The sequence below is a fragment of the Ammospiza nelsoni genome, chromosome 1 (assembly GCF_027579445.1).
Source record: "Ammospiza nelsoni isolate bAmmNel1 chromosome 1, bAmmNel1.pri, whole genome shotgun sequence".
Lineage (NCBI taxonomy): Eukaryota > Metazoa > Chordata > Aves > Passeriformes > Passerellidae > Ammospiza > Ammospiza nelsoni.
Genome location: NC_080633.1, coordinates 137,033,080 through 137,058,537, shown reverse-complemented (window position 1 = coordinate 137,058,537; position 25,458 = coordinate 137,033,080). Strand labels below are relative to the sequence as shown.

General features: G+C 40.4%; 1 protein-coding gene across 1 annotated transcript; it reads left to right on the top strand.

The window, feature by feature from the left end:
* The first annotated feature begins 12,087 nt into the window (after nucleotides 1–12,087).
* Nucleotides 12,088–22,911, top strand: MAL2 (mal, T cell differentiation protein 2). The gene is made up of 4 exons (XM_059488265.1): nucleotides 12,088–12,309; nucleotides 14,410–14,580; nucleotides 18,557–18,715; nucleotides 21,053–22,911. Exons 1-4 carry the CDS (start codon nucleotides 12,175–12,177, stop codon nucleotides 21,131–21,133), a joined length of 546 nt encoding a protein of 181 aa, XP_059344248.1. The 5' UTR covers nucleotides 12,088–12,174; the 3' UTR covers nucleotides 21,134–22,911.
* The last annotated feature ends 2,547 nt before the right edge of the window (nucleotides 22,912–25,458 follow it).

Below are 25,458 nucleotides of genomic sequence, written 5' to 3'. Positions count from 1 at the left end.
CACTTTGTTTTTAGAAGCATTAATGGGTAATGATAAATAATTAATGATTAATTCAAGAAAAAGCTTTTTGAGGAAAAATGCCTTTTAGAAGTTCAAGTCCAAGGCTGCTGGCCTCATTCACAGCAAGTCAGTTCCTACCAGTCATGCAGAAGTGGCATAGTAATATCCCTGTGTGTAGGCACAATCACTTCTCCACACTTCATCTTTACTTCTGACTCAAGAAGCCACCAAAACATGCTTACCAGACTGGAGGTCCATATTCTGAAACTGTGTGGCCATACTGAGACTACTGGCTGACAAAATGTCCTTAATGCTACATCCATCACAGATAGACCATTTTCCTGTTCTTTAGGAGAAAACTCAGAGCTGGGAGAAAGTGGAGCAATGCTTTGCTGCAGGATCAAGCTCTGCCTTAGACTAGACCAGCTGCTCTCCAAGTAATTCAAAATCAGTAAATACATGTCTAAATTGAAACTTTAGGGGCGTTTTAGGTGACTATAAGTTATGAGTAATCCTGAACCATGTTCCATGTACAGGAAGGAATGACAATCACAGCCTCTGGCTCCATGGCTGAGTGATGAAGTGAGTGAGGAACTTGTGCTGGATTTCTACAATGGAAATGCTGGGACTGCCAAGTTCTTCCATCCTCATCCTCTACCACTACACCATTATCATCCTTTCTTAAATAGAAAAAAATAAACACAACCAACCCTTTTACCCACTTTGTATTATTGGAACATTGGGCAGAGCTACGCAGCTGAAACAAGCAGCCTTGGGATGGCAGTTCCTTTGCTAACCAGAGAAGAGGGACAGCCGAGGAGCACAGCAGATGTCCAATGTTCAAGCCAGTCAGGCATAAGTGTGAGCAGGTGCTTGTGCAGCCCATTCCTGCAGCACTAGTCCCAGTTGATAAATTCTGCCAAGAAGCTGAACTTGTAGGCCACGCCAAATAAGAAAGCCCATACCACAGAGGAAACCTGGCAGGCAGTGCCTGCCCCATGCCTTGTGGACACAGGCTTGAGCCTGAACTAACTGAAATATTAGAGCCATGTTTTGCAGAAAAAAATATGCTTGCTATAATTAAGAATCTGGGCTACATCAAAGGTTTCCACTGCTAGCCAATGGAAATTCACTGTGGTGGGTAAAGTATCTTTTATACATGAGAGGGATGGAGCCAGGAACAGAGGAAATGGTGCCTGACTATTCATGATTTATGGTCTGTTAATGTGTGACACCTAAACCATTTTACCCAACAACAGTATTACTTTTTCACATGTTTTTCTTTCCATTATTCCCAGGCCAAATGTTCTTGTTTCAATTTATGCTTGCTGTTTATTGTCCTCCCGCCAATTAACTTACCACTGAGAAGAGCCTGGCTTTGTCTTCTCGAAGACACTCTCACAGGTGCTGGCAGGCTGAAGCCACCTCCTCTCCAGGTTGCATAAATCCAGTTCCTTTATATCCTCCACACGTGCCTCTGACTGCAGCCATTCTGGGGAGTCTCAGCTAAACCTAGCTCCAATTCCTCACTGCATTTCCTGGAGGGGCTCAAAAGGACACAGTGCCTAGATGTGGTCTGACAGGCGCTGAGCAGGAGCATAACCCCTTCCCACAAGCTCCTGGCTGTGCTCTCTCCAGCACAGTCAGGCTGCCATTACCTTCCTTGCTGCCAGGGCACACTCCTGATGCACAGGCTGTGTGCTCTCTGCCAGGACTCTCCAGAGCCCTTGCAGGAAAGCCAGTCACCTCCAGCATGTATTGGTGCAAGGGCTCAGCATTCCCAGGTGACAGGAACTTTGCATTTGTTCTTGCTGAATTTTAGAAGGTTCTTCTTGGCCCATTCCTCCAGCCTGCCTAGGTTATTCTGTATGTAGCACTGCCCACAGCATATTCACTGTTCCTTCCAATTTGGTATCATCTGCAAATCTGAGGATTTTATGACCTCCTTGAAGCACCTGGTAAAGAAGCTAAACAGGACTGTTCCAGTCTCCAGATCCCTAGGTAAACAGGAAAATGTTGTCTGGGTAGAGAACAACACATTTAACCATTCTCCTCTGAGCCAATTCAATGAATTTTTTTGCCATACAAACCATAACATCCAACTGGGGTACAAGAATGTTGTTGAAGACAATGTCAAAAACCTTGCTAAATTTGAGTTAGATGATAGCCAGTTCTCTCCCCTCATCCACAAGCCCAATCATAGAATCATAAATACAATCAAGAATTCAGACATGAATAACATTTGGTAGATCCAGGCTGATTGTTTTCGATCACCTTCTCCTTCACATGCCCAGAAATGTGCTCCAAGAAGACCCAGTCCTTGAAGTTGCACAGGGACCAAAGCAATGCTGGTCACTTTAGAGCTCCCCAGATTGTCTTTGGCCTTCCTGAAGAAATGGTGCAACATTTACCTATTACCAGTTATTAGGGAACCTTCCATGATCTCCATAACCCTTCTGATGTGATAGAGTGGCTCTGCAGAGACATCTAATCTTGGTTTTTTTGGCACTTGGATGTGGTCTGTCTGCTCCCATGGTGTTTTCTGGTCAAACTCTTTCAAGTAACCCCCAGCTAAACACTCATCCACTGCTGGTAGTTCTCTTTGGACCCTTTCCCTAAGCACAGATGCATGGGATAGTTTGGTCTGCTGTCACTACATCACCTCCTCCATTCAGCAATGGTTTCAGGTATTCCTTCCTCAGACTTTTTGTACTAACAAAGCATTGGAAGGTCTTGTTGTGCTTCCCATGTAAGCCTCAACTGCATTTAGGCTTTGTATCACCCAAGGCTACTCCTACAAACTCAGGTAATTCTTCTGAATTATTCCACTGTAGCCTGTCCCTGCTTCCATCTCCTCTATACTACCTTTTCATACTGGAGCTCCACCAAGCTCCCTGTTCAGCCACACCAACCTCCTGACAAAGCTACTTGTAGATGTGCAGTGAAAACAAGACCACTGCCTAAGATAGCAGGAATACTTCAGTATGCTTCTTGGACAACCAGGAATTTATCATCTTCTGTATTCTGAGGAATGTTATTCAGTACAAGCATTATCATCCTGTTCTCCCAAGGGTCATAACATATATAAGGCACAGATATCTATGGTAAACATAATGTTTTAGAAAATAACTCTAATAAAAAATGATCACAGAATAAATATATCCCATTGGAACACATTTTCCTCAAGCATTTCAAACTGTCTCACATGGGCATTCAGCTGATCCATTTCTTTCTTTCTACTTCTTTCACTGCTTTTAATAACTATTGGTTTTTATTTTTTTAAAACACCTAGAATAATAGATTGCCACATTCTTGACCACAGCCACAAGAATATATAGGCATCTCTAATTAGTTTTACATACAGTCTTAAAAAGTACATTGCAATTGTAGTTCAGCTGGCTGAAATGGTTATTGAGATGCAATTTGACACCATGTGTGATGACAAAAATAGTAAATGTGTCACAGAGAGACATTTACTGGGATTAATATGGTTATTTGGAAAGCATTGCTCTAGATTGTCTTGATTTAATAGGTTTTCATGGGCACAGAAGCCATAAATTGCTATTTCTTTTTTCCCCTCCTTCTTATTTGTTGAAGTCATACATAAACTCCTCAAAATGGAGAAAAAAGAATGATCAAGATCAAAGTAGCAGCTTAATTTGTGTTTCTTTTCTGCGTTTGTGTCAAGGGAGAACAGCAAATTGTAAAAGAATTTCTGCCTCCCTGCTGTGTGCAGTGTGCCCAGCTCCGGGCCCCACCCACTCCTGGCCTGCAGAGGTTGCTCCATGCAGATCTTTCAACATAGGGAGGAAAAGTTTCAATTGATTTTTAGGTGGGTGGGAACTCACATCACTCCATTCTGCAGGCAGCAGCAGCAGCAGCCTGCTGAAGCACAGTGGCTGAGCACACAGAGCTGTCTGTGCCTGGGCAGTGTGGGTGCATGGGTGCATTTTGAGCTCTGAGCGCCCAAGGCCCTTAGTGCTGTACCCCAGCATCCCCAGTGCCACAGCTGGGCTTAAATCCCACCGAGGTCCTGTGCTTAATCAGACCTGCAGATGCTGGGGGAGTCAGGGAACTGAAGCTTCTCACTGGTATGAGGCAGTACATCATGGAGGCATCTGCAGAGCCACTACCTTAAATGATGCAATTTCATTACATGTCCTCTTTTTTGTCACATTTTTCTTTACTTATGTGTTTTGCAAAACAAATACAACTTTTAAAAAGTAGCCATATGTCTATCATTACTTTGGTTTTATTGATGTGGACATAATTCAAACCTAAAGAGTCCTAAAAGGTATAAGTAATATCTTTTGGAAAGCTGATTTCAGTGATGAATCCCCTGTTCCTTTTATTTTCTTTTACTACAAGACAGCAAGTTTTGCTGTCTTGTTAACCTCTCAGCAGTAAATTGTCTAGCAAGAGATGCTAATTTTCCCAACTTCATACAATAGAAGTCTAGTTTGCCACAACATTCACAGAGGGCATGGAACACTCTGCTATGTGGAGGGTGGAAGGAGTCACAGTGATGATCAGTCAGTCAGTAGAAGATTAAGTAAAACATTGCAGAAAAATGTGAATTCAGAGTTGGCATATGCTCACCATGTGAGCTGATGGATTTATTTCCCACTGTGAGCTAATTTTTAGGTCTTCAAAAGGCTTTAAAGTTTGTCAGAGAAAATCTAAAATGTTGTCAGTAGGTCCAACAAGAAATTTCAACTCAATAGCTCAGGGATACCACAGCTTTCTGCAAGTCCGTGTTTGCAGGAGAGAGAGAACTTTCTCAGGACCTGAAGAAGCAGAAATATATTTTCTGCAAAACCAAGGACAAAGCAGACACAAGTGATTCCTATGATCTATATCCAGATACCTACTAAAGTACAAAACAAATCGTTCATCAAATGATGCTATTGCTTTCCTGTTTGTAGTGTAGGGTCTAGCCAGGTAACTGGAGATGCACATAGGCACTTGATCAGCTGAATCCCAGGCTGGTTTCTTTCTGTGCAACAGAAACCCCAAAAGACTTTGTGTGAGGTTAAGCACTCATTTTTGAGTATAGCTAGATGTAGAGATGTATGAACACATTAGTCCAAATTATATCTTCAAATACCCCATAAACACTAACTACACAGCAATTATACTATCCTATTAGTAAAGTAATGCACAGAATACTGACCTATTTATTCTTTTTCTATTATGTAAAATTAATGAGCTGTATTTTTTGACCACTGATTTATCCTGCTTCCAAATACCTGTGGATTAAAATTTAAGCTACTTAAATAGCTCCACAAAACTATGGGTAGGCAGCAAGAGGCAAGGCTATTCAAGTATTTGAAATGCACTGCTACAGATTGTAAATACTCTGAAGGATATGTGAGCATAAAGTCCCATTCCAAATCAAATTCCGGGGTAGAAAAATAATTTTGTTTAAATGTGTAGGTAGTCTACTTAAAAAAATTGTTTGGTTTTATTCTTTAGTTACTGCCTTGTAAATAAATTACAAAACTTACCTGGTAGGAAGGTCACCATCCCCTTCTCTCCCCTCATCCAGCACATCTGAGAACAATGTGCAAGTCCACTGTGGGGACTTATTCACTGTAGAGGATGAAAACACTCTCTACATAGGAGAAGCGTGTGCACATGCATGTCCATCCTGAAATATGTCAGGAAACAAAGCACAAAGCCAGACACTAATGAACTCAAGAATTCATCAGTAACTGTGAATGAAATAAAATATTCACATGTGAATGAAAGAAAATATTAATGTGGCTGCCGTTTTAAAAATTGTGGAGGCAAAGTGAGATAGTTTTTAACTTATTTTTCATAGTCTAAACCACATCTTAGCAGAGTTTGACTCAACATGAGGACAGCACAAACCACCTCACCTTCCTTGATGATGTAGAAGCTAAACATGCCAGCAGAACCACAGATTGTTTTCTATCCAGAAATTGCATACATGCTGCGTCTAACACTTATTTCTTTATGAAGGACGTCAGGCCAGCAGGAATGCGGTTTAACTGGTTTAGGATTTATGAAAGAAAGAAAAGAAAAAAACCCTCAAACCTGTTTGCTTTCCTGTGAATCAAAACCTACTTGATCAAATACTTATACTTACAAAAACATTGTGAAAGAATCTGAGGTGAGGTTCAATAGGAACTAAATTGCTGGGATAGACCTGCAGAAATATATTCACAGTAATTCCCTGAAATAAAGATATTGTTCTCCTGTGTTATGTTAATTCCTGATGTAGCTTCAGGACTTGATGGCTCAGAAAGAGTTACTGTGTGGAACTTGCCATCCCTATCAGGAGTGGCTTTCGGAGGATCAGGCAGGCAACATTTCTCAATGTGACCTAAGAAAATCAAGCTTTAGAAGGAAGGATCATGTTCTGTAAGGGGCATCCAGCTCCTGAAAATACCTGACTGTCCCACGAGAGTTTATCATTGCAGAGGACATGCAAACTCAAAATCTAAAGTTCAAGGTTACAGAGCATGTATTTGTGCTTACTCAAAGTTAAAAAAAAAAACAAAACCAAGAGAGACCAGTGCTGCTATATCATGAATCACTCATGTCAGTTGAGACCCTCGGAGTCCTCCAGGATATAAAATGCTGTAAACTTCACTCAAGAAAATTACACTGCAGGTACCAATATCCCTAAAATCACCTATACATAAGAACAACAACACAACTCTTTATGAACAATTTCAATTTTATAAGTAAATCAATATTATTTCAATACAAACAAACAAGTGTGATCATTTCATTTTTCCCTTTAATTAATATGGAAACAGTAACACAGTGTCTAAAGATGCAGAAGCACAGCTCAGACCACCTGAAGGTTTCTAGAAGCTGTATCAGCATTTCTTATCTGAAAGAAAAATCCCAATTTCCATCTATCATTTAAAAGAGTAAAAATGTCCATGTACTGTGCATTCCATAAAGAAGGTAGAATGTGGCAGTGTATCTGACTCATAATTTTTGTGTTTAATTTTGAACTCTTCTGTTAATACTGAAATTAATTAATTTTGTGAACACCAGAGGCACTTGGATGCTTGGAGACAGTTTTGAAATGATGCATAGTCAGTAAAAGGATTATAGGTCTGCCAGTGATTGAGCAGCTGAAGAGCTCCCTCTCAGCCTTATAACTCCAGTAGTTACTGTCAGTAACAACAGATGTCTTTAGAATAAGACCCCGCTGTTTTAAGCAAACTGAAACTAACTAAAAATATAGAAGTAACTTATAATTCCCTTAGAGATGCCTATACTTACATTCAAAGAGCTCTTCACCATCCCACTAACAGTCATCAGGTAAGTCCTAATTATGTGTATACATTGTAACACTGATAAATCCTTTTTATTTCAAATAAATAATCTCAGAGTGCTTTGAAATCTATAAGCTCAGTCCTTTTGCAGCTGCATTTTATGCCATTTCAAACCACTACAGTGATTTTTTATACAATCATATTTTAATGTCTCCATGCTTCTCCTTCCTGAATTTAGTCATCACAAAATAAAGCCACCATTGTCTTTTGCCTAATTATCCTTTGCCTTCTACTGGATTTTTAGCCAGGAATTTGCTCAATAAAACAAACAGTTGCCAAAAGGCAAACAAACTGCAACTGAAGAAAAAAGTGACTTCCTGAAGCACTGATAGTTCATGAAAACAATGGATACCTACTGCTGCCCAAAGAGAGATAAGATCAGAGGCCAACACATTATGAGCAAAGGTTACTGCATCAAGTCTTGAGTGCTGCCAGGGTGAGAAGAGGCCCATGGTACCAGCAGTACCAACGGCACAGGTCTGTGCTGCATCCTGCAATGGCAGCACTTGGCACATCCTCCTTCAGCCCCTCTGCAACCAGCTGAACTGGTCCTCGTTTATACCATGAAGCTGGAAAGGGACAGGAAAAAAAAGTATTGCTGCTGTGCAGTCTATCCACTGTTTTCCCTAGGCAATTCTGTCAAAACCAACCAGTGCTATTTACTTATCCCTCATCTCCAACAATATCATGCTCCCAGTTTGTACCTCAGAGACTTTTACACTCTCTTCTGAGGACAATCCATGCAAATAATTTTTCCTGCTGCCTCACCTATGCCACGAGCAGAACACTGACTTCTTGAGACATTTTCCCATTAGGTAACCTGGCTTTGCTCTGCCATGTCCCTCTCTACCCACCTTGCCTCCTGCACCATCTCAGGTCAGGATCTCCCTCTGTGCTATGATGAGATTCTGCATTTTTACCTTTGCTGCACTCTCACACATCTAAAAGGAATTTCTCAAAGTAAATAAAACAAAAATTGTCCCTTGGAACCTTATACTGTATTGCTAGAGAACATCAGTGCACCAAGTCAAAAATGAAGTGCTGGTAAGCTCAGGAACATGGAACAGGTGAGGAACCTCAGCCTGACCTCCCTGACACCAGGAGGGTCCCTGGCTCCATGCCAGCCTCCAGCTGTGTGGTGCCTGTGTGAAGGGAGCCTCAAACACCCCTAACCAGCCAGAAAAGGCTTCCCTGCTTTAAAGGGTACCCTGAGAGCCAAGGCAGACAGGTCAGTGCCTTCCATCCCACAGCTCTGGGCACAAAAGACACTGCTGCAGGAAGAGGCCATGTCTGAAGTACCACCACAGCCCTATGAGCCAGCCAGAAAACACAGCAGAGAGCAGCTCTGAGGCTGCTTGAAGCTGCCCCAGGGACTGGTTTGGTAACCAGCTATCCCTGGCACTGGTGGACCAAACAGGGGGCAGGCACATTTATCTTCACTTCCTCTCCTCAGCGCACATCCCAAGCTCAGTTTAACTGGATGAAGTGAGACATTTCAGTGTAACGAAGCAAGAAGCATGAATTCACAAGTGTGGCCCTGCTTGTTAAAAAATCTAAAACTGTTGCACCGCCTCCCAAGAAACCTCAACAATGTGGGGGTATTTGCACATTAATTCATAATATGCATAGGTACAACCATGACCCTGCAGTTCTGTTACCTCTGAGTAAATACACTACACAAATGATGCTAAAGGCTTTCCTTATCACTCATCTTATGCAAACCAGTTTTACGCCTATTTAATTTCACTGGCTAAAGGGGAATGACTCCAGAGTTTGTACCAGTATGAGATTAGAATCCTACATGCAATTTCCAGGAGCATGTTAAATTATTTCATCCATAAACAAAAAGCTTGTTTTGCATGATCAGCTCCAGGCTTTCTATTTTTGATATGTAACTAACTATAGGATTAGGAGAGTTTACATTCCATTTTAAGAAAAAACAGCTTTGCAAATCTAAAAGAAACACAGATGACTTTTGGGAGCAACTTCCTCCAGAACAAGAAAGTAACCAGAAGAAAGAAGCAGATCCTGTCTGGAAAACCTTGCTTAGCTCCACTCTGCCTAGGAGCAATCTGCTTGTGCATAAACAGAGCCACAGGAGAATAGGGTTACTATCATTTATTTGGTTTGTATTTTCCATCCCTTTGACCACTTTGGCAGACCACCCTTGTGCACACTGTAAAACAGGACATGAGATTACATCTCTTCCTGAAGTGCTTCTGATAACAGACTCTGATAAGGTGTTAAGGACCACGAATTCTGAAATTGACATTACTTTCACCTATTATTCTATTATCCTCACTAATATTCAGCTCTTCCAGAAGTATCATACCATACATCACAAAAGGTAGTCTGAGTGTAATTTTCATATCCAGTATGATGGATATGTTTTTTCAAAATACTGATTTATCTTTTATTATAGCTGACTACAGATTTTCATAACTTACTGCATTATTCTAATTGTTGGTCACCTGGAGGAGAATTACAGCATTCCAAAAAATATATTTTCAGTTCTATATATAATATGCAAATCACTATATGTGGAATTAAATAATCAATTAATTTTCATAATCTAAAATTGATAGCAACTGGTTTAGAAGTTCTGTGACATGCCTCCTTTACACTGACTGCCATAACCATAACATGAAGGGAAAAGAGCTTTTTACAGCCATTTATGAGCAGTTTTTAGTCCTTGTGGTTGTATGGACAGACTTTCCTACACACAGTGAATCAATATACTTCTGTCTACTTGTTGACTTTGGTGGACTGGAAGCTGCATCATTAGTTTACCTTGTAACATGCCAAGATGCAATTCAGTTACACAAAAATGCTATTAAAAAGCAGTTCAACACAAACATATGCTTTTGTGTGGAAACTTGAAAATGCAATCCTGACATTAATAGCTTTAAAAATCTGGTTCTTTAAAGACTCAAACAGTACATGAATCAGTATAAAAGCAATCCCACATGGCACTGTAGCACACCTTGCCTGAACACAACAAAAATAATTTAAACAACCACTTTAATTTAAATTATTAGAATTTAGGAAAAAGCACAGCCAAAAATCTACTCAGTGGATCTATACCTAGTTGTGAAAGTTAAATTTGGACTTTTTTGTCAAAATTTCTAAGAAATTTCGACTAAATTTCAATAAAATAAGTGTTATAAGGAATGTGCAGGTAAAAAGAAATGGTATTTACAAGCAAGAAACAGTGACTGCACATGGTATGCAATCATTAGTAAAATCCAGTACTGCTGGAGTTCACACAGATTAACTATGCAGCTGGATAGTAACACTGGAAATGTTTATGACCAAGCATTATTTGTACTTCCTTTTTGTAAGATAAGGACAATCACATTTCTTGTTCTGAATCATAAACCAACCGTTTTCCACCCACTCAGACTTCTCCCTCTGCAGGGCAGTCTTAACAGATTTAGGGCCAGACTGTGACATTATTTTGACATCTGGTCTCCAGAATGCAACCCCAAAAAGAAGGCACAAGTATGAACCCCATTCCTTTCCAAAACACACCCAAACCAGGTCCTGTAGGCATGCACTTCCAACGCCTTAAGTATTTTCCTGAAGATAAAAGGATGGGACACAAGGTTAATTTTTTAAATAGGTCTAGAAGATAAAATATTATCTCATTGGATAAGTGATGGGGGTAATGCACTCAGAAAAGAGGGGAGGCTGGGCTTAGTGCTTTCTTCAGCCTAATGGGTGTTCAATCCCACATCTCCTAGTTGAGTTCAAGAGACATCCAGCTACAAGAGGCATAGGGATGAAGACAGAGCACAAGAAAGAATGCAAACTTTTGCTTGTTCCTCCTTTAGAAGCCATGATTTCAAAGCCAAGCAGTTATTAATGCATATTGAAAACATCACAATCCTATTTATGTACAGAATGGTATGTCAGAAACACAGATGAGTCCTGTTTTATGGAGCCAACTGCTCTCTACCCAGGGCTTGGATTGGGGTGGGGATAACAGGCATCTCAGGATGTGGCATTTCTTGTCATCATAAAAACATATCTGAGACACATCATGCATCCAAAAATAAAGGAATATAATCTTCATGCCCAAGCTAGTTCAACTTCCAGAGCAGATACACACACTTGCATGAAACTATCTCTAAAGTCGCAGCTGTACCTGTGGGGGATAAACTCTGGGTGAAACTCAGTCTTGCTCATTCCAGAGGCAGGACAGCTCAGCCTAAGTCACGACGGGAGAAATATGTGTAACGTTGCTGGATGACATATCCTTCATCTGGAGAAGATGCTTATACAAAGAAGCAAAAGAAAAGAAATTGATTATAAATTGTCTGGTGAATGTGTACCTTTCTCTACCCCAAACTTTTACAAACATTTTCTACTACTTTTAAGCAGTGGTGCACAGCTGAGCCAGACTGAACAAAAAGAAGATACAAATGAAACGTTTTCAATATTTTGAATGGATAACATAGTAGGCTCCTTTAATAAACACAAAAAGTGCAACCACGCAACTTCCAAGCCCAAATATCCGTAACCAGAAGGTAAATAACAACCTTTTGCAAACCGGCATTAGGAAATCACGCCCCGAGTCCGGCCGGCCTGATTCAGGACTCGTGAATGCGGAGCGCCGCGCTCCTGGCGAAGCCGAGAGGCAGCGGCCGGAGCCGGCCCGCTCCCAGCCCCGCTCCCAGCCCCGCTCCCAGCCCCGGTGCCCGGCCCCGGGCGAGGCGCGGCGGCTGCGGGGCGGTGCCGGCGCCGGGCCGGGCAGGGGAGGCGCGGCCCGGCCCGCCCGCACCTGCGCCCGCCCTCAGCGCTCCCCGCTCGCCCACCTGGCCGCGCTGGGCACAGCCGCCGCCGCCGCAGCAACATGTTACCCAGGGGAGCCTCGTCCATGCCGCCGCCTCCCAACCCCGCTCCCTACTTCCCGCCTCCGCGGGTCACGCTGCCCTCCGGCCTGGAGATCCTGCGCACCTTCTCGGGAGCCGTCATCTTCCTGGAGATCGTGAGTGCGAGGGGCCGGGTGGGAGCGGCCGCGGGCCTGCCCGTGTGCTCACCTGCCATTTTGTGAGCGGGGCAGGTGTGGGGCCGCGGCCGGGCCGGGGCTGGGCCGGGGCTCTGCGGCTGCGGCCCCTCGAGCCGGGCTCCGCGGCCCCGCACACTGATGGGTTCGCGGGGCTGCTGGAGCTGCCGAGGGCTTTGAGCCGCGCTCTCCCCCCGGCCCAAAAAGACACCACGGAGAGTTATACCGGGCTGTGTCTGCGCGTGTTTCGCGTCCTCTACAGACTCCTACAAGTGTGTTCAATGTCATGTGTGTGTTAGACCTCGCTGGTGTACGCAGGGCTGAGGACCTTTGAGCTGAGGTTGGATATCACGCTCTGTAGTGCCACTGATTAGTGGGAGATAAAAACCAAAAAGGCTTGGTATAACTCATCTGACTTTATTAATTTAATTTTTGTCTTATGATCAGAGCAGAATACTGTTTGGGTCGCAGCCTGTGAGCTGTATCCCACCTCACAAGCTGTAAGATTGTACCTGAGCAAGGAACAAGTCGAAACTCGAAACACAAGTCCGGGCACTAAATCAGGCCAGGAGGCAGCAGGGACAAAAGGTTAATTCGGTTGGCCAACCAGTTGTGCATCTGACAGCCGGGCTGTAGTGGACAGGTGTCGTGTCAGGAAACAGCACAGCAGTGGCTGCTGAGATTAGCAGTCTCTCTAATACAGTTCTAAATGTATTTTTAAGGAACCCTGCAAGTTTGCACATTCAAAATACTGAAAACATTTCATGTGTCTCTGTTTTTTGTTTAACAGACACTTTCTGCTATCCCTTTTGCTTCCTCACTGCCCATCACTCTCTGGTCACCAAGTAACGGACTTGCACCTGCAGTCTTGTGAAACTAGAGAAAGTTTGGTTCTACACAGTTAAAAAGGGAACCCTAGAGAACAACTTGAACAGTAGTACATAAACCCATGGGAGCTTTGAACTGAGATTAGCAATGCATCTTTACATATGTGCTGCTGCAGTGTAACGCCAGAGAGGAACCAGCTAATTTTATAGCAGGCATCTTTTGAAAGGTATCTCTTATCCAACCGTGATACAAAAGAGAGCTCTCTGAATCTGAAAATGTAACCTCTGACTTCCTGGTTTGTAAATCTGTAGAATTTAAACAGGAAAGCAGTAACTTGTGCTTGGAAATAGATTTTAGTTGACACTATTCAACAGGTTGGATTCAGAAGTTCAGAAAGATTCTGTAATAAGCAAACATACTTGGAGTGAAGCATAATTGTCATCTATTTATCCTTTTTTATTAAGAGGCAGGATTTTCAGGAAGAAATAGTAGCATTCCTTAGGCCAAGAGTTGATTAAGGGAAGCCTTAGAGTATGTAAATTCTCCATCAGGCCATCCCTAGCACAGCATCCCTACACTCATTTGCTGTGAGGAGTATGCTGAAATGAAAATTGGCACTGCTGAATTCTTCTTCAAGTTATGATGAGTCTGGAAAGCTCTATATTTTTCTAGTCTTTACAGCATAGTTTACAACTAATCTTATTCTGTATTGTAGTTTTTTCTTTTGCTTTAGTACTTTGTGTCCTCTTTTAGCTTAGTATTACAAATACATTGAAAAAATGAGTGTCTTTTTATGTCCTTTCTGTATCTCATCTGATTAGGACTACAAAGCAAAACAGTATGAGATTGAATTCAGAGTAGTAGAAGTACATCCTTTTTGTGCTAATTTGTGTATATATAGAGAGATGTGTGGTATGTGTGAACTGTGTTTTCACACTTCTTATATATTGCTCAAACTTACAGTGAGGGTAAAATTTTCAGCAGCAGCAGCAGCACACAAGTCACCTGGGTTTGTAAATCCCATTTTCAAGACTATTTTAAGAGCATTTTGGAATTTCAGAGTAGCTTTGTCTTTTCACCACTTAGTGCCTATCATTTCTGAGAGGAGAACTTGGTATCTCTGAGTACTTTTGAAGTGTTTCCTCTTGGTTCCTAAGAGTCATCTGATGACATGTAAAGTGTGATATCAGTTCTTAGGCAGAAAGGACTGAGTAAAAGTTATCCAGTTTATTCTCTGTATTCCTTTCCTTGCAGGTGTTTGGAACAATAGTCTGGATTTTGGTCGCCTCTACCCAGATTCCACTGCCACTGCTGCAGGGATGGGTGATGTTTGTGGCAGTGACAGCATGGTGCCTCTCCATTGTGTTCCTCTCTGTGTTCCTCTTTGGTTATGCAAATAGAATTGCTGTCAACTGGAACCAGGCGGTGAGATCTTTTCTTTATTTAAGGATTCCATTTGTTTTATAAACTGAAAATTATTTAATGAGAATTGTTGATCCTAAGTCTTAACACTTGCCTTTCTGCTTCAGCACAGAGTTTTTCAAACAGGAATTCAAAACCAGGAAAAGAAAGAATAGGGTTACAGAGGTGGCAGAGGAAACTTTTATGATGGAGGCTAAAGGAGCTTTTGAAACTGTTTGAAGGAGTACACTTGTCCTCTCTGAGCACATAAAATGTATGAGCAGCAGGAAGAGGAATAACTTAACATTGCATGACAAGAAATTGGTTTAAATGGCCAGGAATTATTGTACACTGGAAATCAGAAAATACTTTCTGATTATTTGAGAAGTGGTAGTAACACCTTGTGAATAATGGGATGTAGAAAGATATATCAAATATTATAAAGGAAAGGATGCATTTGTGAATATACTATGTGATGTGGTTGTCTGAGATAGCACAGACTGGACTTCTGCACCCAGAAGGTCCCCTCCAGTTCCTAAGAAAGTCTACTGGTGACTTTTGGGTCAATTCCTCAAAGCTAAGGTAGCAATGGTGAGTGGCTATTGGACCTTAGGTGGTAAAAGACATCATAACTTGCGCTATGATTTATCATAACATCTTATTAGGAGACTTAATGTCTTCATCTTTCTTAGAGGGACCTTGGTGAGACTACAGATATAAGTATTCTTTGCTGAGATTTTGAAGACAGAGAATTTTGAGAATTTTGAAAACGAGCCTGAATCTTGCTGTAATTTATTGTCATGGTTTGTGCCAGTAGTTCTCAGACTATAACTTCCTCTTAAAAAAGGGAAGTTTTTTGTATTAGTTTTTGCCAACAACATGGATGCCTCAGGTTATTGACTGTTAATTTACATGCTCCTTTGTGACTGTTAACTGTGTTTTACTTTGAGTTTTTAATACTCAAGTAGTTAAGCATGAGATTATATTGCACTCTCTTATATTACTGGAAGTGAATAGTAAGAAGTGGCATAACTGTGATCGGAATTTTTAATTTTCAAAAAATATTCTTCCAAAAGGATTGCAACTTCTAAACCATTGAAGTATGTCTGCCTGTAACTGCTGATCAGCTTCACTTTGCTCCTGGGGAGCTTAGTTTTCCTATTGACATTTCCCTTGGTCATACCTGGAATTGCATGCTTCAGTATGCAATTCCAATGTGGATATTTATCTGTTCAGGTAATTTATGGATAGGCCCTTAAAAGAAAAGTTCTTTAAAGCAAATCATAAAGCTTATGAGTTTGGAGCTCTGATAAATCAAAGCACATCAGTGCTAACAGACTGGATTCTATTAGAAAACAAACTGTAGCATTTTGATAGTGAATAAACATACATACAGCATCAGCTTTCCAGCACAATACAGGCAGTAATTAGGCTAATAATCAGTTACAATCACAGAGACCTTTACAGGGATTTATGCTGCAACATCCTCACGAATTATGATGCAACAAAGCCCTTGAGCATAACTAAAGTAAATTAATAGTGTCCTGGGTTTCATTGAAACTGTTTGCCAGTTTGCAGTCGTGCATCTATTTAAGAGTTGCTGGGTAAGGACAAAGCCTTAGACCGAAAATCCTATACAAATTTCAACTTATAACAATTGTGTGTGTTACGTATTGGCTACTTGATGCTGGCAGTTTGTTGTAAAGTTAATTTTGTCCCTTGTATTTAATAATTTGCTAGAAAATTTTCTATATCAGGAAATGTATACATGACTTATATACAAACTACGTCTGTGACTTTAAAAAAAGCTGACAGAACTCAGTCAGAGGGAATGCAGAGGGAATAATTTTATCTCTAACTTGGCAGCTGAAACCCAGCCCCTTCCACCTGTCAACAAAAATAAGACACTTTACCACTATTTTCAGGTACCCAAATGTTTTGTAACTTGTTGACACTAAACTCTTTAGTTTGTGTCTGTGACAAGTTGGGGTTTTTTTACCTTCTGTTGCAAATAAGTAATTAGTTACTGGAAGTAGTAAAACTATTTTTGTTACTATAAATGCAGTCCAGGATTTAGTAATACCTTACATTGTAAGTATATCTGCTTATACTAATAGAGATATTTTAAAAAATAAGATGGTACACACTGGAAAAGATGGACCTTATGGAGCTGCATTGCTCAGTACATCAGTGTATTAAACCAGATGGTATGACAAGTACTGCCCTTTACAGCCTGACTCATAGCTCACAATCATTTACAAAATTAGATGTGAACTAAATTATCATGCTGCTCTGATAGTGTTCTGCATGCACTTTGTTTGAGGTTTCAATGATTATACAAGTGTGGGAGTTAGGCACTATGATAACAATTACTAAAACCCATAAAAAGGTCCCTCATAAGGTCTTAGGGGTTTTAGTCACAGAAACCATAACCGTGTAAATGTGAAACCTTACTGATGCTACAGAGCTTCACTATAATTGCTGCCAGGAGAAGGAAATTAGAGGGTTAGGCAGGAGAATGAAGGAGATGAAAGAGTCTCTCCTGAAAAATATCTCTCCTGTATGCAGTCATTCCTGATCTGAGTGGAATGGGGAACTGTAGTAGCAGCTTATATCATTACTAATCAAAACTGACTAGGGTGTGCTTGAAGTAGCTTTAGCTGCAATCAAATACAGAACAAGTAATGAGTTTGAAAAGAAGATTCTTTCAATTAAAAGGAAATCTCCCATCTCTGGAGAAAATGCATTTCTCTGGACAGGGTAGTGCAGCACATTCTCCCTGCTCTCAGGCAGGCAGCAGGTGAGGATGTCTCACAGTAATTTCTAGTGCAGAAGAGTGCTGTCTGCTGGACACACACAAAATGTCCTGGCTTCTCACTCCAGGCATACTGATAGTCTATTGCACTCAAGTGAAGCTAAAGTTCATCAAGAACTCATTAGTACTGGAGTTAGACTGCATATCACATGTATCATAAAGCATACATATACTTGCATATATTTTAAATATTGTCTCTGTGGCTTTTGCAGACCTTCACAGGTATAGGCACAAAGTACATGTTGTATGGATCAAAAATTGAGTGCAGTGCAAATGTCAGCTTTTCAGACTGAATAACAGAAGGAGATGTTGGAAGAATACTTTAGACATTTTAAACTGTACTGGAACATGCCTTACATCTTGCTGCTGGAACACTGGGCTCTGAACTAGGGCCTGCAAAGGCACCAGACCTTTTTTATGTGTGTCAGTAATGAAACCCAGAAATGGAAGTTAGGTGTTTAAACCTTACATTCAGTTAGCATTCATCACAGAGGAGGGAGTTTCCTGGAGAAGGCCAGGAGAGAAGCATATTTGAAGTAAATCCTAAAACCTGTCTGCACAAGTCTTAGACATTTTATTCCACAATATCACAAGGAACTGTCAGGTTGCTTACTATTGGGTAGAGCCAAGTCAGAGAGAGTTGTGGAAATACCTCAATTCTTGAATTTCATTGCATTGGGACATTGGACATTTTAGTTGTGTTAAAGCCGAGTTGTTTCTGGGCATTTAGAGAAGCAAAATTTAAGCATGGAAGGAAGATCTTTGAAGCTTTGATTATAGCTGAGAAGGGTCTTATGGGATTGCAAGACTGTATTGTACTGCTTGAATTGTGACCAAGTTGGCCTGTGTATGTCTTATTTTTTATCTGTCTGAAGGGAGATTTCTGTAAACTCCACAAACTTTAAGGTGGTCTAAAATGTCAGCATGTATATATAAAGATGAGCAGGTGCCTCTTAATTTGAAAGAATATAAGATTTGGGGAGAAGGAGAGGCCTTTATCACTAATAATGTTAGTGAGTTGCTTATAATTACAAGAAGCTGTGAAAACATGTCCAGGTTAACACTGCTTATCTCAAGTTAGTGTTATCAGTTCTTTTTTCATGTTTCAGTGTTTTCATTTGTATTGAGATGAGAAGAATTAGACATGTATTGGAGCTCAGACTGATTCTGTTATTTGCTTTTTAGGATTTTATTTTCCATGGGGCTACTTTTGTCTTTTATTTTGGAGCATTCCTACTGCAAGCAGCAACGACATCTCTGCATTACCTTCCCCGCAAATTCAACTCCACCACACAAGAGACGATTCTGAGTGGTCGTGAATATAACATTAGCATAGCAGCCTCGGTATGTGTTCTGTGTGTTTGTACCAGGGCAGCACATGTCTGTAGCAAGCACTTGTAGCCAGCCATTCAGCTTGGGAATTTAACAGCAAACTGGAATTGAAAGAGGAGCTGTGAGAGAAAGAATTGCCTTTGACAGCAGCAAGTAGTGTCTAACAAGAAATATGCAAAAATATTGGTATAAGCTAATGGTTATAGATAGCTGCTTACTCTTCAGTATAGTGTAGGGTTCATACTCTTCACTGTAGTGTTTTAAATATATGATCACTACAGCTTATAATTTTTAGACAAGGTATTTTGTAAAAACAGTTTTGGTTATTAGAAGAAAAAGAACAACTGAGCCTTTATCAAAGGATCAGGTATGAAATTTACACCTGTGCTCAAAATTGCTTTTTTTATACCATTTAGATAGTGCTGACCATGCCATGGAGATAAAAAAAAATGGACTAGATCTTTGTGAATCTCCCATATGTGCCTACTACATCAGGGTCCTGGTGTCTCTTACTGCAATCATTAGAGAGCTTTTCTTGGTAGCCTAAGCCCAGAATACATTTTTCTCACTGTAGTTGCATCATCACTGAATCAATGTGTTTAGTGATGTGGGTGTCCATAGCTGAATCAGAAAATATATCAGGATTTAGTTTTATCCTGGCTGGACTCTTCAGGGATGAGTAGAGGTGTGTCAGGCTTAACTTACAGAACTGAAACCACTGCTCTTAATTTTTTATCCAGAGACTTTCATACCAGGGAACTGTATATATTTATTAAGCTTCTAAACCCTCTGTGGTTATCTCTTGTCCTTAAAACTGTGCACCATAACTTTAGCACAGTAAGCACTTTGAGTTCATCTTTAGATAAAAACAGATGAACTGAAGGTGTGAGGTTCACACTCTCTGCAAGAGCAGAATAGAAAGGAAAAGCCTTTAGCTTTGGCAAGGCAGGCCCTGAGGAGGTGAATTGGGTGTGTCAGTGTCCCAGTGTCAGAGTTCCTCACGTCACCCCCCTGCCTGTAACACATCTGATCCCTGGGTGACCATGTGGCACAAGGACAGCAGTGGTGTTCCAGCTGTGCCTAAGCTAAGGGAGGATCTTTATACTAAGCAAGTATCTTAAATTCTACCCCTAAGTGTACCTCTTCAGTCCTAGTTTAGTGTGTTCAGATCCCACTGAATATATGGTTTCTGCACTCATTTTGTCTGACAGAATACTGGGCACTCCAAGAAACCATTCCCTGCTTCCATACTAATTTTTTTAAGGGAGAATTCAGTTGTTCAAGCCCTTCAAATCCCTGTCAAGATAGAGGAGGAGAAGATTCTTTTGTAACTTGCCTGAGTATCTTAATTAAGAATAGCTGGAAAACAGTGAATGAGATAAATGTAGTCTTTGCATTTTTTGCAGAAGTCAATATTTAGGAAGTCAAAACATACAGAAAAAGATTTTGAATCTTTGAAATATTTAATTAAAACAGTGTTGTCAGCCACATGACAAATAGAAAAAAGATTGCTAACATTCTGTCTTTTAAGTTGACATTTATATACCGTGCATAGAAATACATATATGTTCATTTTAACAGGTGATGGTTCTATGGTGTCGCATTTATTCAAAACTTTAGTTAGTCAAATTAACACTTGTATGTAAAGGATGACTGAATTGGTATATTAAAAGAAACAGAATTCATTGTTATCACTGGACAATATGAGAAATGTTTTCTCAGAAATTTGGTTTCTCATATCTTCTGTTGAGTGTACATTACATATTCACTTTCAATGTGGCATGACCTTCAGTTCAAATCTGTCCAGTTCAGTTCTGGAGCAGGAGCAACTTCCCTGGCACTGCCTAGGAAGTTGTTCTAATGGCTGGGTATCTGGTCAAGGAGGCCAGATGGGAGTTGTTTCTGGTTTTGTGCTAGTAAAAGAGTTCTGCTCTTTAGAGGGATTTCTGCTTTGATGTTTGCTGGGGTAAAAGCATTCAGTTGGAAACATCTGAGATTGATGTTTGATCAGCCTAGATAAGAGAACTGAAATACACAGTGTACGTACACATAATTGCTTTCACCATAACTTATGCAGAAATCACGTTTCTTATTCTATTTCTAAATGTCTGCTCAAGCAAGTGAAAAGTAGTAAAATGAGGTAGTAGTAAAATGGGATTTTTACAAAGAAGTTCCTGAGAAGACTTCAGAGGATCCCAAACCTCTCCTACCTTATTAAGCATTTTGATTGGGGGAGGTAATCACTTTTGAATCACTTGTGTTCCTGTATTACTTTAGAACATAAAAATATTGTAGAACAATGTGTGATTGATTTTTTCTTGTTTTTTTTTTTCTCTGCTCCTCCTCTAGATTTTTGCCTTTGCAACAGCTATTTGTTATGGTTGCAGCACAGCCCTGGCATTAAGGAGATGGAGGCTAAATAATAGCTGAAGAGTGGTTAATGCCCACATGTTCCACTTCAGATCAAATTAAGTGCTACTTGTCTGTTTTACTGAAATTTAATTCTAAAAAGACTTTTTTTTTCCTGCTTAAAATCTGATTTAAATGCAAGTAACCCCTAATCAGGATTTCTTCAACAAAAAAAAAAAAAGTTTCCATCTCTTCCCTTTCTGATAATTACTTTTACTGTGTACTCATTGTAAGGTATTAGAGAGTTTAGGGACAGAGACATGTCATTAGCAGACAACAGAACTCCAGTGCTACACCAGAAGAGGAAGAACTGGAAACCAAGCCAAGATGTTAACTGCACCGGCAGCTGAAAAGCTGCCCCTTGTTAAGCCCTGGGATTAAGCGCTTCGTTACCGTGCACTCCACACAGGCAGAGCCTTGGGGCTCCTGGTAGAGCCATGGGTGTTCTGTGTGCTGCCCTTTGCATGATCAGAGCCCAAGCTGACTCTGAAATTCCAACTCAGTATATATATGTTATTAACTTTGATGTACAGAGAAAATATTTTTTAAAACCATCCAGTGAAATCTTTTTATATTCTCTTATAGCTGTGTCTGGTTAGGGTCACCTGAGCCTTAAAGCTTACTGTGTTCCATGCTAGATGAAAACTGGGACTTTCAATCAGTTGTTTATTAGTTTTAGGAATTCAGCTCAATCAGATCTATTTATACTACAAAACAAAACAGTGCATTTGTGTTGTGTGTGTATATACATGGTATATTTTTGTTTAACAGGAATTTTTGCACTGTTTAACTTTGTCGGAGTACAGCTTTGTTCTTGCTACTTCAAGTGCTGCATTTGTTAGGTATTATGTGAGTCAGTATCATTTGAATGGAATGTTACCAAATAGTGAATAATGTCTGACCTCAATTCTTGCAGTGTGTTATTTGTTGCATTCTAAAGCTGCAGTGTTGTAAAGGTGTTCTCATTTGGACAGATGCCTGTACAACATCTTGCTGAAAGCAGTGGGATGCAAAGCGGTCCACCCACTGTGGAGTTTGCTTTTCACACAAATGATGTTTAATTGAGCCTCTCTTGAATATCCTGGTGTGTGATGACATGCAATATTAAATACAGAAAACGACTTAGCAAAACTAAACTATAGCATTGTGCTCTGCTCCATGACATTCATGTTGTTTTGCACATGGTGAAACATTTTGTTATTTTGCTAGTAAATAATGTTTGCTTTTGTGAATAGTGCCAAAAAGATAAGCTGGGACAATAAAGGTTCCCTGTCATTTGTAAAGCATCTTGTTCACTACGTCTTGCCAGTGCACCTGATTATTCTGCAGAGACCAGCAGTGGTTGCATATGGGAAGACAGGATTTCCTTCATTCCCAGGCCTGCTCACTCTCTTTGAGCCAGCAAGGGTGTCTGCCAGGGAGGCTACTTTCTCAGACTTGTCAGGTACAAGGATCTCTGGGGGGCAGCCACTCTCAGCAGTGCCCTGCTGATCCAGGGCAGGTTCTTGTGGGTGGCACTGCAGTGAGTGGCACCCTTCTGACTATGGAACCACTTGGTCATCCTGAATTACTACAATGGGATGTTGTCATTTATCTGTTTTCTAAGATTTTGTACTCTGCCTGATTTTTTTCCCCCAATTCTGTCATTGCATTGAAAATTTTTGTGAACATTTTATCTAGAGTCATATACTTTTAAAAATATTTTGTGTTGTACAAAATACATTTACACTGGAGTATATGGATGAAAGTGTATAACAAAGACTTATGCTAAGCAGCATTAAAGGTACTTAATATATTTATGGCAGTAGTCTGGTTATTAATTTTGTATTTGGAAAGTATCAAAAAAACTACCTTGGTACTTTGACTCACCTGATGCATACAAAATTGAGGCTAAGATTTCATGAGAAGGCACAGTTTCATTGGGGTGGTTTCACATACATTTAATTTGTGTCACAGCTACATTGCCATGTGACACTGTGTGGATATTGGTGCGAAGAGTAAAGTCAACATTTCAACATTACAGTGTTTCAGACAGATGCTGATCCTCCCTTTGGTTTCTCCTGTGCCCTGCACCCTCTCTGTGCCCTGCACACCACAGACTGTGCATGTCACAGCTGCAGTCTCTGCAGCCAGCTGAGATCATGGAGGGCATATCTTAAATGTTTTGCATATTTAAACCTACAGGGTATGAATCCTTCACATGGAGTCAATTAAAGAGCTGTCCAAGCTTGGTTGGCATTTATATCCAAGTTCAAACCTGAGGTGTAAAACCCTTGATTGGTGAGTGCTATTCAAGCCTCTTAATCTACTTGTGGAAGCCCAGATAGCAGTGTGGTTAGTGTAGCATGGGAAATGTTTGCATAGTGAGGAAAGACTGAACTTTCCCTCTTAAGTATCAAAGACAAACAAAGGACAGAGAAGAGATAAAGGTAAAAACTACAGTAATGAAGAACAGCTTTCACAGCTAAAATGGACTGAAAGAATAGAATTTTTGTGTTAGAAAGGACAGAGTTTTGCTGTACTTTGAGAAAGATCTATGAACAGTCAAACTGGAATAAGCAGTTCTTTCAAAAAGAAAAAGAAAAAAGTCAGTAGTTAATTTTTTATTGCTTTATACGGGGAGCTAAAAAGTAGGTGTGACTTAGGAATGGTATGTGCGTGCTGGGTGTGTGCAAATACTGCAAATACTGATATGGGTGTAATATGTAATCCTTGTGATAGGTATTCCAGGGAAAATGTGCAAGCTGGTTCTAAAAAATCTTTCTTCCATGTAAGAAAATTCCTCCAAGCCTATGACCTTCAAGGATGCAAGCTTAGACTTCATCAAAGAATGGAAGGCATGTGTGGGGGAGAGAGGGAGATTATCTCAATTCATTTAAGGTGAAAGGAACAAGACCCCTGATGCCTGTGTTTTCATCAAACATCTCTTTTTGATGTGAAGCTGCAGTGCAGCACTATCTAAGGTACCATGCAGGTCCCTATTCTTAGAAAATATTTCATGGTGTTTTGGATAGCACTGTGTGGTAGCTGCTGGTAAATAAGGAGAAGGAGCCTCAAAGCAGACTTTCCTTCAAAGGGTGCAGAGATAAGCAACAGTTATTGCAGTTACTCTCTTTCTAAAGAGAAGTGAAAGTGCACATGTTAGAAAGCTAAAATTTTGTTAGAATTTTGGCAGAAAATATGCACAGCATGGGTGTTACTGAAGTCCTGACTCTGCTTCTGCCTTGCTAGATGTCTGGAAATAATCCAGAGTGGCACAGGTCCTGCAGGATTATTGATCTGCACGGGATCAGTCTGTTCAGATTCTCATGCTTTCTGTGGCTGCATATATTGGTTGTAATTCCTGATGTGAGTAAAGCTGTGCTACTGGGAAGTGTTTCCTTAAAACACAGCTGTAAAGCACAGCTTTTAAAAGATAGTGGCAGAACCAGTGACTACACAAACCTGTGCCCTTCATAAAAATTAAAGAAAAACCACTGGATAATCACTAGACCTGTGTTGTCTCTTTCACTTCCAAAACCAGATGACAATGCTGACTCAAACAACTTCCTCTGATTGTTGTAGATTTGCATTTGCTTTATAACTTTAAAGAATTTTGACATTTATAATTTCACCCTCTGAATTTCAAAAAATAAGAGAGCTTAAAACTCTAAAAACTTGTTTGTTCCATTTTTATCTAGACACTGTGAAATTGGTCTTTGAACAAAAGCATCCTGATGCATGTCGTGCTCCTCTGCCAGGCTGCCCAAGTTGCACAGAAAGGTTTCCCAGGTTTTTGTCCAAAGATAACAGTGAACCATTAGTTCTCAGACTGAGATGCAAATAGAACATTGCTCTTTCCAGTCTTACAAAAAGAAAAACTTGAAAGTGAGAGCATGTTGTCTTTCTTTCTTAGCTGTATTTGTACAATTGATCATGACACAGTAGTCTTTGTTGAGACATAAAGAAAACCAGAAAGAAAGAAAGAAAAAAAAAAAAAAACAGAGGAAAAAGCAAGTCTTATGTACTAAAATTAGTAAACAGAAATGGAAAGTATTTAATTTTTTTTTTTTTTTACAAAGCTGAATTTAGCATGATTGTTCTCTTTTCTCCCACCTTCTTTTGCTCAATTTTGGTGTTTATCTAAACACCCTTATAACCTGACCTGCTCAGAATTTACCATATTTATCCTCAAGCTGCTCCTGTAAGGAAGAAAAGTGCTGTTCTCATTTCTCAGGTGGAAACCTGCACGCAGAGACACTGAAGAGCAACTTGCTTGGCCTTTCTCAGGAGATCTGTGGAGCAGGAAGAGGAAACTTGGTTCTCAAGGGAGAGTTTCTTGGTGCCTTGCCCAGCAGCCTCTACTG